At 44.2% G+C, this 18223-nt stretch overlaps 2 protein-coding genes across 2 annotated transcripts in view; one reads left to right on the forward strand and one right to left on the reverse strand.

Annotated features, from left to right (window-relative positions):
- Positions 1-18223, forward strand: part of LOC135237312 (tyrosine-protein kinase HCK-like) — a 39953-nt gene that overhangs the window by 3989 nt on the left and 17741 nt on the right. The window lies entirely within an intron of this gene.
- LOC135237314 (neurotensin receptor type 1-like) lies at positions 1000-16985 on the reverse strand. The gene is made up of 4 exons (XM_064304352.1): positions 16066-16985; positions 11218-11419; positions 5708-5792; positions 1000-3132 (listed from the first exon to the last, which is right to left on the reverse strand). Exons 1-4 carry the CDS (start codon positions 16738-16740, stop codon positions 2853-2855), a joined length of 1242 nt encoding a protein of 413 aa, XP_064160422.1. The 5' UTR covers positions 16741-16985; the 3' UTR covers positions 1000-2852.

The raw sequence follows: 18223 nt of genomic DNA on the forward strand, positions 1-18223 counted from the left end.
GGTACAGGGTAATGCACAAAGAAAAATTTGTAAGTGCGGTTGGTGCTGCTTATTGTGCAACAGCTGCAAACACTGTCCAGGTCATGCTAAAGACTGACTCACTAATGGTGGAAAAGGAAGTGTCTGCGCAACCATGGCAACATAGTTAGTGAATGCAATTCACAAGCACAGTAAAATGAAAAAAAAAACATGAAGTTTCAGCTATAACATCAGCTTTCATGAGATATTTTTGGGCAGGGGTCTCCAAGTTTCAGCTTGAGGCTTTCCTCAGTTGTCGGAGCACAACTCAGAACAGATATTTTTGTGAACTTATTGAATGCACAAATAAAGGCTGGTTTTGTTCACAAATAATGATGCAGGAATAATAATGGCCATTATTGAAGTTAAATTATAGTAAATTGCTGGGGGCGGGTTCATTGGCATCTTTGTCATCAAGCAGTTCTAACACTGCACGCCTAACATGCTTATGGTGTCTTCTGTTCACACCTGACACCTACCATGATCATTGACACAAGTTTACACATTGGATGGTTTCTTAATGGACATGGCTTCCAGGTTCTGTTGTCTCAATAAATCCATGCCTGTTGCAAGGGGTAATTTGCGGTGTTCTTAGTAAACAGGACATGTCTTGTACTGCACTTCTGGTGTTGACAATTATGTAGGCAGCACAAGTTAAATATGCGTGCCGCAGGTCCGTCTTACTCTCTCCCTGGTCGTGTTTTTGTGGTCGTTTCTGCCCATGGCACACTGATGTTTTGTGGATCATACACAATTTACCCTGGTACTCGCAAAGGTTTAACTGGTGCAAAAGAATCGATTTCTGTGATGGTACATTATTGTTCTTCTTTAAAAAAAAAAACAAACAAGCCTCACCACCTGTCCCAGCCATCTCTCTGACCAATGTATGCACACTAGTGCTATGGAATCAATTTCATTGTGTGTCATTTCATTAGTCAAGCATGAATCATCAGTTCAACATATTAGACACCAGAATCGCTGTCTAAATCCTAGCAATTTATTTGTCTAAAAACATACATGCATCAGTAATGAAATAATTATTTTGAATAGAAAGTTTACATGCACACACACATACACACACACACAGACACAAAACAAGACAGCAGCAGTTACTATCATACCAAAACAGTGAGACTGCACCTGATCTACCAGCTAAACCAGATGCAGTACACAGACTCGACATCAGGGGTTTACAAACAGGGGGTCCCTACAGTCTGGAACCCAGCTGTCACTGTGTCAGCCCTGTGGTGCCTTAACATGGCCGCGGGAGGAGCAGGTACCTGCCCCCACAGTTGTAAATGGTAAATGGACTGCATTTATATAGTGCTTTTATCCAAAGCGCTTTACAATTGATGCCTCTCATTCACCAGAGCAGTTAGGGGTTAGGTGTCTTGCTCAGGGACACTTCAACATGACCAGGTGTGGGGATCGAACTGGCAACCCTCCAACTGCCAGACAACCGCTCTTACCTCCTGAGCTATGTCGCCCCAGTTGTCAATGACGACTCCTCTGCGCTGTGCCCGCTGCGCTGGTGGGCTGCAGAGGTTGAGGCAGTGGCAGCCATGTTTGGGAGGGAAGAGCACTCGCTAGTCAGTGGGACCTGAGATGGGTAACTGGACTGAGAACACAGGCCAGTTATGATCTGCACTCCTGTGTCTGCACCGCTGGGCCTCCCCAGTAAGGGTGTTTGCCAGATTAATAAGTCAATAAATAAACATAATAAATATTGACAGCGCTTTGACTGAGGGCTCAGAGGGACTGATTGGGACAGGTGTGGTTTAATTGCTTCAGGTGGAGGCCTGAAGCTCACCAGCCAGCATATGATGCTGTTTCCTCTTCTTCCAGGACCAGGTATGAGTAGCGCTTTCGTTTAGCCATTTTTTGCATCACAAGACCAAGAGCCATTGCTAGCATTTAAAAAGTAGTAATCAAACACAATAGCATAAGCTTTCATGAAAAAATAATACAATTTCTTCTCCCCTCCTCCCTCTCTCTCCCCCATTCCCATCCAAATTGTCCCTTCTGCCTGGTCATCTTTTTATCGTTGCTTCCTCAGAGACGCTGTAATTGTAATGCCAGTGTTCCTTCATGAGTTGGAGCTCAGGATGACGCACATTAGCTGGAGTGCTTCCATTCAGTCCCAGGGTCCCTGTTGGGTTTGTAAGGGCACCGTGGAGCGACGCTCTGACTCGCATCATTACTGCAGCTGACTGAGCAGAGCCGCTGATCTCCCACGGAGAGCTGCCCTTTGAAAACGAGCTCTCCCAATCTCACACAGTCTGCGTTCAACTTGTTCGTCCACACACCAACAGCGTCATTATCCCTACATACGCACAAATAAATGTTACAGTATTTACACATGCTTGGAAAACTTCGCATTTGTGAGACCATCTGCTTTATTGAGACAGATGTGTTGAGCGTAACAGGTGCAGAGTGTGATGCATGAGCTGCCTGCGAATTGCGTTTGCTCACTTGCAGCCGTTTCTCTAGGTTCACAAATGAGTATATATGAACTGTTTGACCTGTAGCTGTGAAAGTTCAGGGCTTGGCCTGCTTCTGATTGAGATGGATTCTGTTGGCTGCTTTGCATTCTGGTCCAGAATGGAAAATGAATGGATTCCATTAGCTGGTTTGCATTCTGGTCCAGATTGGAAAATAAATGGATTCTGTTAGCTGCTTTGCATTCTGGATCCGTTGACTTGTTTACATTGTTTACTGAAACATTTTGGGCCTGAGTGCCAGATGCGTGATGCTGGGCCAAGCTTGGGCAGATGAGCAAGCAAGTGGGGATGGATTGCTGAAGGACAGAGAGAAAGAAAGAGGGAGCAAGCATGTCAGTACATTGTCTCCTTGACATTGTTGGTGGAGAGGGTGTGGCTACTGGAGGTACTGTTACACTGCCTGGCCAGTGGGTGGAGCTGCTGCTGCTGCTGCAGATGCTCCTGGTGATGGGTCCCCCAGCAACATGGGAGGCAGCAGTAGTGGAATGTAGAGAAAAAGATCTGTCGGTAGTTGGCAGAGACCAGATTGTAGAGGACAGGGTTTATGGCAGAACTGACATAGAACAGCACATTGGTCACCATGTAGAAGTAGTGGTAGAAGTCATAGAGGCCGCTGTGGGGAAGTCAGACACAGTGTATCACATTCATTGTTCCATTATTGACTGAACACACTATTAAACCAGTGGTAAATTGAGCTGGTGAAGGCTTGTGAACGTGCATTGCCCCCTCCACCATTTTGTGTCCCTCGTAAATTGTAGTGCTCCTTTCCGCAAGGAGTGAAATTTGGTTTGGAGCAGGGTGATTGCCACAAACTCACAGTGGGCTCAAGAATATGACTGGTGCAAGTCAGTGAGTCACTGATGAGGTGGGATAACTCCACCTATTTTGAGGTTCATTAACCCTTTCCTTCCCATCCCATTTTCTGCTACTCTGCACGCACACTTCAGACCAGATTCTACAGCCAGGATGATGTCCTCATTCTCAGAAACTCATTTCAGTTCTGTGAAACCTATGACCTGAGTTTCACCTTGGTCCTTAAAAGGCAGAGCTGACTACCAGTTTAAATGAACAGAATACAAGGCCCCTTTAAGTGGGCACAATTAACCCCAAAATAGGCTATAATCAGCAATTCACATATAAAATTACAGTATTTTTCATAAATCATTCATCTCGAAAGACTCCCTGCCTTTTGGTTTAAATTCTTAACCCAATGTTTACTGATGTCATTATTGATTCTGCTTAATGATTTGATTCCTTATTGATTCTTTTTGATTATTTGGAGGAAAGAATAATTTTACAGAACTTGCATTTTATTTCTCAACAAAAATATTATTTTTACAGAAGCAATGTTTAAATAATACTTTCTATTTCATCACTATAATAGCTCTCTCTTGTCGAATAAAATTTAAACAATAGCAATGGTCAATAAACTGGGTCACAATCCTGTGACACTGGTCAATTCTTTCTTGGGTCATCCTTCTTTTGGCCAGGGTGAATGAGTTACGGCGTGCGCCAGCGGAGGATTGAAAAGGGTAAGGGGGTAGACAGCAGGTTGGCCGTAGCCTGAGTGTCTAAAATTAATGAAATTAGACGAAATGGAACAAGGTACACAACACAATAGCTGTGGTGGAGGAAGATGATGATCCATCTGAAGCGGGAGTTTGGTTAACGCAAAGACGATCGAACACAGCACATTTCTGCTTGAAATTGCGTGCGATCGGAATATGTTGCCCATTGTGTGCAGCCCATTGCAGGCGAACACCGTAGAACATAAATTAGATTTGGCCTATTCCTTATCTTGTACTTTCGTAAAATGAAGGCAAGCTTTCGAGCGCTTAACCCGCTTGGCCATGTCGATTATGACTGAGATGAGCGAACATAGAGCATGTTGCGTGATGTGATCTGCACGTCTTCGTTTGCATAGGACAACTATGCAGGTGATTCAGTCATGATGATCACATGCACAGTACTTATTAGTTCTATTCGAGAGAGGTTTTTTAAAAAAAAATTTAAATATATAAAACATGGATGCTGATAGGCTGAGACCGCATTCTACAGTGATTGTTTACAGACAGTTAACCGAGACAAGATATTTTCCAGCTAATTTAAATGAATTTGCTAAATAAAAATAACGATTTAGACAAGAAAATAATATTGTGTCATCAACGAATTGTTTCTGTATGTTGTAGCCGTTTTATAAAAAGCAGTAGCCTATTGCACCTGTGGGCTGTAAAATGGTACTCTTCTACACTTGCCTAGCAACACGTGCCGTAGGCTATTGCTGTTTGGTTGATTGAGTTGTATGTAGGCTATTTAGCAGAAACGAATATTTGAACGAGCCACCCCTATAGGATCGATAAGAGAATCGATAATGTTTGCGCCTGTCGATTCTCGGGTTTTGAGCTCTTTCGAACGGGGTCCCATATAGAACCGGGTATTCATCCATTTCCCTACTCTAAAGAAATTAGTCCATGAGGAGACCGTTCCCGTAGGACACCCCACCAGGGATCTCACGGAACAACTCAATTCAGGGTTACCAAGGAGATCTCACAAAAAATTGTGTTCATTTAATCACCTAATCTGCTGACATTTAAAAAACGCCATTAGATGCATTCCTTCCAGTGGTGCTAATTGGCTTAATAATTCCATCACTCTCATGATCATGAATGAATGCGTGAGCCTGTCCTAAATCAGTGGGTGCTACACATGATGAGATATTGCATCAACTTTCATGTATGAATTGAAAACATGATTATTATCAATGGGTGACAACTTTTGTCCAGAAGTGTGGTAATGGTACCCATGTGCCTAATGACCATATTGCAGCAAATCCGAGGTCTTTAGTGGTTTAAAAATACAATGCATGCATTTAGTAGGAAGGGCTAATCATGTGTACATGACCATTGGACACACTAAACAAGATTGCAGGTGGTTCTCTTAAAGCGCAGAGATAAATGCACGGTCCACCCAATCACTCTCTCTGGCATTTTGTTCCTATGAAACCAGGACAGAGTGAGGGGAGGAAGTAAGGGATTAAGAAATAGAGTAAGGAGAAGAAGAGTGGGATTAGGGAAAAGAGAGGAATTGGAGAGAAGAGTAACAGGTCGAAGAGGGAGGTTAGAGAGGAACATAAGGGTAGGCATTGGGGCAGGGACTTTGTGCAAGAGAGGAGACGCTCTGTTACTCACTCTGTCCACTCTGTCACAAAGCAGTACATTAGCCGACGTGCGTGGTATGGCAACCAGCACACCACAAAAGCCAGAACCACAGCACCTGCAGGGAGGAGGGAGGGGGGAGCAAGGGGACAGGGAGAGATATAGGAAAAGAGAAGGGGGGAGATATCAAGAAGTGGGGGGAGGTGGCAGTGAGAGGCTTCTAAAACACCGAGCGAAATACAGGCAGAAGAACAGAAGAATTGACGACAAGTTCACAGACAGAATCACGGAGCCTTCTGCAGTGAAAGCTCACGTCCAGAATTCTCAAACTACCTTGATTTCCACCGTGGGAATTACCCAGCACTGGCAAAAAAGGCAACCGTCCCTCTCATGCAATAAAATATGGAACAATCACCGCCTCACTTTATTAAAACATGCATCATGCTATGCAGTCAGGCTGCTTTGGGCTGTTAAGGTGCAGGGACCGCAAGCTGCTGGCTGAAGGTTTTATTCCCAGGATGATATCCTGCGGCGATATACGTCCCTTTAAGTGCTCCAGTAAATATCCAGCCATAGAAGTGATGGCAGGTAATCAGGTGCCTTAGTTGTAATTCTGGTCAGTGAGGAGCAATGAGCATGTGACCTGTCACTCAGGCTATCTGGCTGGAGGAAGCAGCCATTGGTTCTGCTGTTGTTGGCATCAGTCTGTCGTTACCTATAGAAGGAAGTGCAGAAACTCATTCTGCTGATGGATTTTCCGGTGACGATTTTTCCATATTAGTCTTTATTTTCATTTAAATCATCACCGCTGGCATCTCCTTGGAAACTCCGTGCCAGCGTATCTTACGTTTCACAGATGCGTAATGGATCCAATTTCTGAGTGCTCAGAAACCGTGACGGCCTTCTTCTCTGTTTCTTTTTTTTCAATGTGAATTTAGTTTTTCTTCAAATGAACCCCCTCCCTCTTCCTGGTTAGATTGTCACCTGCCTGATTGGGAGCGAACACCAAATCATGCTTCATTTCAGACATGTCACATCGGCGTCTGTCCAAACAGGAACACGAATGGATCATTTAAAGGGGGAAACAAAGAAAACAATCAGTGGCATCATGCTATCACTGCTTCCTTTAGACACTGTTGAGTTTGTCATGTTGTGGTTCACTGATGTTGCTGTGGAATAGCTGGTGGTATGTTTGCCTCCACTCTCTCTCTCTCTGGCCAGAAATGGTACAGAAGGGAAAATACAGTGTAGTGATAATCATCCTCGGTGTTGTTTTGCTTTCCAATGAGCTCAATGCACTATACAATCAGTGAAAGGAACCATCAAAAGGACAAGGCAAATTACATTGAAAAAAGGAAAGCACAAATAAGAAAATGACACATTTATTTATAATAAAAATCGAGATTGGTTGTTAATGACTTCAATCTAGAAATTGGGCACTGAGCTTTAACAGGCCCCTGCCACACCTACATCGAATACATATTTCAAATACTTTAATTCTTTAAATGCTGGTAAAATTTAAAAGCAATATCCCTGAGCATTTTTAAATAAAGGCATTCCCAACCAGAATGTGCATTCCTGAACTGATGAATTGTGTTCTGAATATTGGTAGAAATGCATGTTTATTTAAAAATAGTCAGTAATCTGCAGGAATTTTACTTGATGTGACTAAAAGAAGTGTTTCAGATAGTTATTTTTCTGGTCTAGTCACTACAGCCTCTTCTATAATCTAGGTACCAGTCCAGCATGTGGTCCAGCACCATTGAGATTCAATCCTGAAGCCCTATGGTGCATGCACTTTGGCCCCAAGGAAACAATGAGATCCAGGCTTCTGCTTTGCTCTGCCTGGTACTACAGGCGCATTTTGGTAAGACTCTGATTCTTGGCTGGGCTTTCTGTATGATATCATTCCAAATAAGATCTATTAGAGGATTTGATGCTTGTTCCTGCATTGCATTATTTGAAACTGTGATGTCACTTCCCACGGACTGAAAGGCTCAGTTGCTTCTGGGCCTTAATATCCTCCCTGGTCTGAGGATATGAGCTGGTTTCATATGCCAGCTGCAATCCTATTTCTCTGGAAATGGAAGTGTGTGTGTGTGTGTGTGTGTGTGTGTGTGTGTGTTCAGTCATGACAGGAGAACAAGACTAACTACACAGATAAAGCAGATGACTAATGCAAATAAAAATAAATATTTTATTTCTGTTTGTCAAGTGAAATAACATGTCCAATGACAGCTGTGCAGAACAAGCTTCCCAAGAGTGAGTGGAAGAGAGAGCGAGAGGGTGGGGAGGAAACAGGCGTGCTGTGATTGCATCCTCCCACCCTCCCAGGGGGCTGATTCTACGGCTGATGCCACAAACCGGTCGATTCTTACTGCCGTCCAGCTCCACATCCAATTTCAGTTTTAAATGGATTAGTTTTGAGTGTCATTCATTACAGATCGGGTCAATGCTACATATCCATCCAGAAAATAGAGCCTATACTCTGCATTCAGTCACATGGATTGCATTGCGTATATTACCATAATACCTTAACTACCTGTTGGATATTTAGTCTTTAGATTATCATCTTTGAGAAACAGACAATATCATTTGTATGGCCATAGGAATGTATCTGTTTTCTTTCTCTGTCCCCTCTTCCCACTCTTAAAGGGCTTAAAACCAGGAATCTTTTGATAATAATATCATAATGCTTAGCCTTGCTTCCAACAACATAAGGCCACTTTAATATGTAAATATGCTTGTTTTCAGATGGGACAGTCCCAGTCTAACCTCCACACTTTACATCTCGCCAAATCAGCGCAGCCATGTGGCCCCCCTTCCCCTCACCCATTCCCCTCCCTCGTAGAACCACTTAAAAATTGTAGACTTTTCTTTAGCTAGTTAATCAGAGTTAATCAGACAAGCTCGAAACTGTCCACGGCACACCTGTACAAAGTCTCATGAGTAAAACTTAGCTAACTATATAGCTAGCTAGCTATGGTATGTCCTCACCTCTGTAACGTTATTTGTTGTCCTCCGTGTGTCCATACATCTGTATCGGTGGTATGCGCTATCTAGGTTAACTAAAGTAGGCGAAACACTAACATGTTAGGGTTAGCTAAAGTAACATTAGGCGATAAAGCTGTGCTTAAAAATCTTGTGCCGTTCGAAGTGGTGATTTTGGGAGATGAACCTGCGCACACGTCCCACTAAACATCCCTCACAGGTCATCCATGAGTGAGTGAGTGAGTGAGTGACCACAATTTGCCATGCATAGCCCACGGCGGCAGTTCCTGCGTGCCGTGGGAAAAACAGTTCTTGGGTGCTTGACATCAGCCAGTAACATCTGTTATGATGGACATTCTTAGGTAGATATGTACTGTTGCCATCTGAGGAATCTGAACTTTGTATCAGGGCCTGGTGTAGTGTGGGGTCCGGTGCGTGCAGGATCTGACGGTTCTGTCTTACAGCTCACCTGCCATTTTAAAATATTCATCCCTGGATTTTTGGAGTATTCAGATGTCTTTTGGTTTTTGGACCTTAATCTTGGACTTGATCCTTATCCCAAACATTATGGTGCTCAGGAATGGGGGTACTGTGGGACTGTCTAACGAAGCAGGATTGCCAGGTTAGCTGATAACTGCACTGACTAAAATCCGGAACCCTCCCAAATCTGGAACAGAGACTGAAGTCAAGAGAGCCGGTCCAGGTTCTACTCAGTGCAGTTCTGCAGTTATCCAGCTAACATGGCAAGCTTGCTTTTTGTAATACCCCCCAGGTTTATGATCTGAACAAAATTCATGCAGCCACTTGCATTTTTGTCCCCAGAGGAAGGCATTTGGCTTGAACCTCAGTCATCATTATTTTCCAGCATCTGAGAGGCGGAGTTTTCTGGACTATCATCCAAATTGTCACAAAGCGCCTGCGTCTCCACAGTGCCGGCGCGAGACCACAGGAGAAACGAGTCTTCACCGCCGGCATCAAGGGGACGTTTGTCTTCATTAAAAACGTAACAAATTAATTAATGGAGCGCGGCAGAGGGGAAACGGTAGGAGGCAAAGCCTCAACAGCCTGCCAGTGTCCTGCTCTACAATAAGCGAGAAACAGGCTCCTCATTACTCCCTCGCCCTGCCCCCAGGGGCCTGTCTGTCTCTCCCTCAGGCCGGCAGGCTTGCTGGATGGAGCTGCTGTGGCAGAAAGCTCTCCGCCACTCAAAGGGGTGATTTAAATCTGCTCCGCTTTCAACCTGCAACACTTTGGGGAGCATTCGTGGCAAATGACCCGAGCAAAATTTTAATGGAAAATATTGCTACGACACGGTCCTCCGTGCCACGGCCATTATCTCCCCCGTTTGAATCCTCACGCAAGAGCTGCTGGGGCAGATTAGTTCCACGCTGTGAAGGTGATAAACTGCAGGGGGAAAACAAACACATCTCCTCCGACAAAAATAAGTGCAGGAGGGAGACATGTCTGGGGGGCTTTGAAGAATGAGGGTGCATTTTTAGGTACTGCAGAGAGATGTCGATTTGGTCTCTCATTTCAGGTCTTTTATTGGCCGGGTAGAACACAAATCTGTCATTATCTTTTTATTACTTTTTAGAAGGCTAAATCACAACCATAGGCGTGTTCATCAGTGACATACTTCATCGATACAGAAGGTGTCAGTCTAATAATGGATGGCATATGTGCAGTGTCTTTCATTAACAGCTGAAGACTGAGGAAACTCACCTCAGCCAACACCACTGTGTCGCACCCACCTGAGTGATGCACGGCTTTTTTTGTGAGGACACTCACCCATACATCAGTTGAAGTGAAGAGGGAGGGCTTTTCCAACCAGACTAAAATCATCTGGTTTCATTGAGTTAATTGACTACAGGAGTTGCACTGTGTCACTCTGGCGGTGCATCTGAGTAATGGGAGCCATAGTTCGATACTAATGAATTTTACAAACCTCTGAAGAAACAAAGCCAACTTGGTCCTGCCAATGGGGGCTCCTACTCACAATCGGCTAATGGGTTCAAAACCCCTGCAAATCTTGGCTGTGGGGTTCACACTATGGTATTGAGACTTTCTGTCTATATTTCTGATTTCTGACATCTGAAGACTACGTTATAGTCTTTCCAATGTTCAGATTTCTTCTGCCTCCACCTGTCCCATGTAACTCCACCTGTGCGTCCCTGTCCTGGTACTGTCTGTCACATGGATACTCAAATGTGGACAAATCCAAATCTGGCTCTGGTTTTCTTTTCTCCTTGGTAATTAACTGAACAGTTAGCGCTACTGATTGGCCAGTCTGTATTCACCCCTGACTCTCAGGTAAAGGGAGAGTGGAGAACCAGCTATTCCTGGACCTCAAGGGCTGTGATTTCAGCAGCAGGGGTCTGTCAGCCCTGTAGTGTGCTGCAGAGTCACAGTTCCACTCGCAGAATAACTCTGAGCGTTTTTATTTACTCAGACTCGCTGATTTCTCACACCGGTCGCTTGGTCTCCAGCTCTGCTCTGACTGTGCTTGTGTTCATATCTGTGGCGTCTCCCCTAGGGGGCGCTGCCGTACTCACGCAGGACGTTGACCCCGTGGCGCAGCGATCGCACTCGGTTGGTCTCCACAGCGATACTGAGTGTGGCGACATTGCCCCCGACGACACCGAGGCGGCAGTCCTGCGCGGCCTGGTGGAACATGCGCAGCAGCTGGCGGCTGATGATGCTGTTGAGTGCGGTGATTATCGCCATGGGCACCACGAACGACAGGAGGGCGTTTACCTGCAGTCATGGAAACAGGCAGAGAAGCCTCAGTTATACTCAAATGCCCACAAACACAAAGCGAGAGAGCAGAACAATAATCAGTAGAAGAAGATTTTTTTCAGGTCACTTTGGGAGCCGTGTTTAAAAGGGAAATGAAACAGTATGAAACATCATTTCAAACCCCTCCACCTTGCCCCAGCACAGCTATTCAATATTTGGAAAATTAAAAACTCCAGGAAAGTTATGACTGCATACTAATTCTCTGGTTTTTGTTGTTACTCTTAATTGATTGGCACTTAATTGATCGATTAAAGCAGTCAATTACACAATTCACCTCACCTGGTGTCTTGGGTCTGACGTGAATATTGATATTAAGGCAAAGACAAAAAGCAGCAGACCCTGTGGTCTGACAGGACCAGGAATAAAGATCACTGCCATAGATGATAATCACACAGGGGGGAGCTAGTGCGTGCTGCTAGCAAGTGAGTGAATATGAAACAATCATAGTGTATTGCTGTAGAGAGCTCACTGAATCATGCAACTGGTATTGACTGTGCAGTTGGTGATAGCTAGCCCAACCCACAATGTCAGCCCCGCCCACCTATTAGTTTCCTTGTTATAATACAGTCAGGTTAAAGGGTCACATCTGTAGCACAGTCAGAGAAGGAGAGATCCGGATTGACAGTTCGAGAATATCCATGGCAAAGATCTGCAATGCACAGATTTTGTAACTGAAATTATCTTAAAGTGCATGTTTTGTTAAAGATAGGTTTTTAGATTTTTTTTGATAGATTTTTATCAGCTTGGATGGCTGTAAGGGTTTCTGTTCAAATATGCTATGTCCACAAAATGCTGTTAAATTCTCCAATTACCAGGGGGGGAAGCCGGGTTTTTATAGGGTGAAAATGCTGAGTTGAAAGTCACTAGGACTTTGGGAAACCACTAGCCACAGTGGATGGTGAGGCAAAAGGTTAATGCCAAGCCCTGATTGTGGCTTAGTTCAAGGTTGTCATGGTACATTAGTGCTTTAATGATTTTGCAGCATCTGGTCTATAACACTGTTGCTCTGATATCTCATGTGGATGGACTTTGGTTATCTGGCACTGCAAGTCGCTCTGGGTAAGAGTGCCTCATCTGTGAATGTACTATAATGTGACGTGAATGTCAATACAGAACAGCTATCAGTGGATCAAGCTACTCAGTGTGAACATCTCAGAACTGCTGTGCCTTTCTCTTAATATAAAATAAAATGTGAAGGACAGTGAACTTGGCAGAATTTGGGTAACTGAAATTGTTATCACCCTGACAGAAGATTCTTTCGAGTGCTTTCCTAACGAGGGAAAAGCTGAACTAACGAGGCCCGCAGCCTCTGCCCCCCCACTGACCGCTGTGATCTCTGTGCTTAATTATTTATGTTCAAACATAAATTACAGAAAGCTTTGCTTTTAGATCTAAAGGAGGAGGGTATTCCACCGGCAGCGGTAGGGAGGAATATCCAGAGGTCTCCGGCCATGCGACATTTTAGGGTTTAATTATTAATCAAATCCTGTCGCTGCGCTACAGACTACTCTTACCTCCTATCGGCTACGTGAACACACCCACCTGTAAAGACACACACACACACTGAATGAATCCTCTCTGAGTTAATCTATGCCGTGTGGTTGCTATGCTGTTAGGCCTGTTATACTGTAGCCTACTCTAGCTATGCCATGTGGTTGCTGTGCTGTAGCTATGCTGTCTGGTAGCTATGCTGTAGCTTTGCTGCGTCGTAGCTATGCTGTAACTATACTTTGCTGTAACAGCTATGCTGTGCTGTTCCTTCTGTAACTATCCTATGTTGTGAAGTGGTGGGGTGGGCTGTTTTGTGTACATGGAAAATTTAATTTGTAATGGGACTGTAGCTGGTTGATTAAATTTGGTACGGTGAGTAGCACATAACCATAAAGTTTGAGGTGCACCCCCTTACTTCCAAATGAAGGTTTCAGTGACTAAAGTGTGACTAAAGATTAGAGATAAGGTTGCTTGGCAAGTTTTATAATGTAAATGAGAGGCAGGGACATTAATTTGAGACAGGTAGGTCTCCTGAGACCCAGACCTCACAGGTGAGTGACGGCTGGTTCTTTCCTTGTCGCTTGGAGTCAGATATGATGAAAAGTTAAAGACTGAAGCACCTGCAGCATCTCTGTACACAAGTTGGTCCTGGGACCATGGGCTCTGCACAGCCTTTCTGTATGGCCTGTTCCCCTGCTCAGTGGTACCTGGTTTCTGCTGTCTGTCTCTTCCTTAGAATGTACCGGAATATTTTGAATAACGTTAGTTGTTCTCATCATAAATGGCTTTTTTCTTCTCTTATTTACCGTTGTTAATTCTTCAGCTTTCAATCCATCCATTCAGATGGGCTCCCAAACATGAGAATATGAATATGAAAATTCACACGTGTGTTGCTGTCTCATGCAAGACGATAAAGACGGTCAAGTTTAACATAACCCGGTCGTGTACACTATGCTAATTTATTAAGCCGGCGAGAGCCTCCGTCGTGATGTAGAGAAACACTGCAGGTGCGTGTGCAGAGGGAGTGTAGTCACCCCCTCCTGGCTGTTACGCTTTCAGCGTTGTTTGCACCTGAACTGTTCCTCATTTAGATTCTGATGACCGTGTGAGTGAGCCTGCCAGTGAAGTCGATAATGCGCTCGAGGAGACTGAAGGGATTGTGGAGAGGGTTTTGTTCTGGGCACGGGCAGCTGTGGTATTGTTTTTCGACGCTCGTCGTGCCTGCACGTTAATGACCCTTAACCTGGGAAAGGAGGCTGGGTGTGATGCTTCTGTCACTCCTCAATGGCACTCAACACGGTGACCTTTTGTTTCTCCTTCCTGAGAGCCTCGATGGCCCAATAAAAAGCCCTCATCCTGCTCTCCTCCAACACTCTTGTTTTCAGAATCTCTTTCTTTTCCCCTGCGCAGCTCTGCTGCTGTTGTTCTTTCCTGTCCTCCATGCATCACGTTTACGCTCGCTTTGAAGTGCTTCAACAGCTTCGTGCTCAGTGTCTTTTCATGCGGGGAGAGGAAATGACAGTTTAAGGAGTCTGACACTGAAGCACTAACTATGATCGAAAGGAATGGAGACGTGACCGTCGGCCAGTGGACTTATCATGGAGCTCTTAGTGCTGGTATTAACATGATCGGCAACATACAGGGATTTTGATGTGGATTTTGACTGAATAGTGCGTATGTGTGTGTGTGTGTGTGGGGGGGGGGGGGGGTTGATTGTGGACATTGGTTGAAGTGTGTATTTTTGTAGAGGTTCAGAAGTTTAGGTTGTGGGTCTTGGTATAAGAGTGTATTTTTGTAGAGGTTCATAAGTTTAGGTTGTTCTTGGTTTTAGTGTGGGGAATTGAGGGTTGAGGTACTGCATGAGGTATGATCTTCTAATATTCTGTTATATTCTGTACTTGTAATATTGATGTTGATAATGATGATGATGAACATGGTGACAGCTGTACTTACAGACACAGCTCCTGCGTCTTTTCCATTATGATTTTATTGTCAATTGAAGCTTAATTGGTGCGTGCATGCGCGTGCGCGTACGTGTGTTTTTGTGATTGTGATTGCGTGCACTCACACAGGTGCATGTCTGTGTACGTGTGGCCATCTGCGTATGCCTCTGTGTATCTGTGATTAAATACATGCAAGTGTACAGTGTTTGTAGGTGCATGCACTTTGGGGAGGACTGAGGGGGTGGAGGTAGAAAATGAATACAGATGCCAGGCTTGTGTGATAATGGATGTTGATGCTTCATAATTTTATGATGCTTTACTCACCAGTTTACTCAGTTTACCATATTATACCACTTACAATATGCATGTAGCTAACATATAAATGGAAACTCCAATGTAAAGTCACTAAATGGATGAAATAAAGCGCTGCCAGCATGCTAAAATGTCTGAATTGAGTCTGAATTCATGTTTCATGTATGGAAAACACTGTCTCAGACAGAATTTGCACATGATCCGGTGATGGAGATGGCTTACATGATGTGACATGTTTAATGTCCGTGCCATTATTGTCAAACTATTGGGTGACTACTTGTGCTCTTTGGACACGGGAAGTGTGAATTTGAAAGACATCCCTGCAGAATGGAGCTGGTTTAACATGTGGTGAAGATAACCACTCGGTACCACTAAGTAATGATTGACATTGGCCTTGCCTTCTAAAGGTATGAACCCAGGTAAACTATGCCAGCCAAATCTGCCCCACACCACTATGGAAACACCAGAACCCTTCGCTTTGGGAAACCTATTTTGTTTCCTTTTTTATTTGCAACCTGTACGTGTATTTCCATGTTGCAAAGAACCAACACATGTTTTAGGTGTATTAAAGTGCTGACGTAAGAATGAGATTTTCCACTCAAACAAGTCCAGTAGAACTAGGCTGAAACAAATACAGAACCATGGAAGCCGAACACTTTACTTCAGCACCATTTTGCGCATCCGCCACAAGTACCTCCCCAGCCTGATTTGCTGTCATTTTTTAAACAAAAGACACTTTCCAATGTCCGTTTGCTTGCCGCGCAGTGATTGTGTTTTCGCGTATGAATTACACGAAGCGTAACATTAAAAAGAACAAGTGGATGTCTTGTTTTGCGAGCCGAGGACGGTGCCTCTCACCTGAATTACGGTCTTGGCGGTCATGGTGCTTGCGGTCGTGGTGCAGATCATCTCCTTTCCCACGTGATGTAGCCCCATCGTAAACAGCATCGGCGTGGCGAGGAGGAAGGACGCCGCCCAGATAGCGCTGATCAGCTTCTTGGTCCGACTGCGGGACATGATGCTCTTCGCCTTGAACGGGTGGCAGATAGCCATGTAGCGTTCGGCGCTTAGGCTGGCGATGTTGAGCGCCGTGGCGTAGGAGCAGCCATCCCGCAAAAAGTAGTAGCCTTTGCAGACGGCGCCACCGAACGCCCACGGATGGTGGATCCAGATAAAGTTGTAGAGCTCGATGGGCATACAGAGCACGAGTATGAGGAGGTCGGACACCGCGAGGCTAGCTAGGTGGTAGTGCACGGTGCTCTGCAGGTTCCGGAGAGATTTCTTTCTGAACAAAGTGTACAGCGTGACTGAGTTCCCCAAGCAGCCGACCACAAACAACGCAATGTAGATCGCCGTGACCAGGACTTTGGAGTAGATATCCGTGTTGACGTCTAAACTGTCCTCTAACTCAGGGAGCGTGTCATTGTCCGCAGGAAGTTGAGAGCGATTCAACGGAGCCAGGAGTTTATGCGATAAAACTGTTAAGTCAAATAAGTTATTGAGCGCAGGAGACAGCGTTTCATTCACATCCATGTCTTTTGAAGTTTTCTCGTGGAATACTCTACATCAGTTTTCTAGTGGAATCACTACAACGCATCATAATGCGTGTCGCTTATTCCCTACATTTTTTAGACCTACGGAGGAGAACATTCTGGGTGCAAAAAAGCGGTTTATGGAGAGCCCAGAAAGAACGAGTCAAAGTGCACTCACGCGTCCACTTTATCTTTGAGAAGAAATCAGTCTGCCTTTATACCTTCCAGGGGAGGCGCGTGTCCTTGCGCACTGACGCAGGCTCAATCAAAGAATCACATTGTGCGCGTTTTCATTTGCCGGCTTGTACAACCAGCACCCTTTGCTCTCAAAACAATCTGCTGCGGTGTATATATTGAAGTGATTCCGTAAACACGATTTATTTTTAGTGTTCGTTATTTAAATTTCCTTGAATGAAAAAAATACTTTTGTGTGTATACCTGTTTTGAGCATAATATTTGTATTGATGAGATGTACCTGCGTTTCAAGCCTGACCCATGGTCAGTGATATTGACTGCTTGGCAAGTTTGCTCAATCCATGCTTTGGTTTAAGCCTATCCAATTAGTTCATAACCACCGCACCTTTTCGCCACATTTATGCCCATTTATCTGTATGTTTGTGTGTCTACATGGTTTATGCATGAGTATATACACTTCTGTGGTGTTGAGACTTATGAGAGACTGTGTAGAAAGAATGTGTGAGCTTATTGATTGTAGTGTCACTTGCAAACAGGTGTTTAATTTTTAATTTAATTTAATTTAATTTAATTTAATTAATTGGCTGTAGCAAGTCACTCACTGCTAGTACAACCAAACACTGAAATGGATTTAAATCAGCCATCACTCATCCATAGGACACTAAAGATCAACTAAGGCAGGGGTTCTGTGTCATCTGAGGAGCTGTGTCATAAGATACATTACCTTTCATTACATTTATTTAGCAGATGCTCTTATCCAGAGTGACTCATAATATAGGAGACATGCATGGCAAAGATAGCTTTCTGTATATAATGCACTTTCTGTTTACATTCCTACTATTCTAGTTTAACATCACACTTGCTTGATTCACTGCAGCAATAAGGGTACGTACAGCCGTTTTGACATGTTTTTTAAACAAGCTTTCATATTCAACATATGTCAGACTGGGTTTTAATGAGGGACTGGTCAAAGAAAATGTGTTAGCTTATTGATTGAGCTCAGAGTGAGAAATGTATTTTTCTCCCTCAACATTGATACTGAAACGAGAGTATTGCATATATATGGTAAATTGATAACTATAGTGATGTAACCTGCTCACAAATGATCCCAATAGTCTCCTTGTAATTGTAGAGCCTTCACTGTTCTTTATTAAATGAAGTGTGTGGCCCATCCACGCACTAAAACAGTGCAATAAAAAGATGAGCCTTCCTGCAGCCCTGGAAATCCTAGTCTAAGGTCTGCGGTGAACAGGGTACAACAGCGGTGATATCCGGGTGATCAGGCACCC

This window comes from Anguilla rostrata, chromosome 13 (genome assembly GCF_018555375.3).
Source record: "Anguilla rostrata isolate EN2019 chromosome 13, ASM1855537v3, whole genome shotgun sequence".
NCBI classification, from domain to species: domain Eukaryota; kingdom Metazoa; phylum Chordata; class Actinopteri; order Anguilliformes; family Anguillidae; genus Anguilla; species Anguilla rostrata.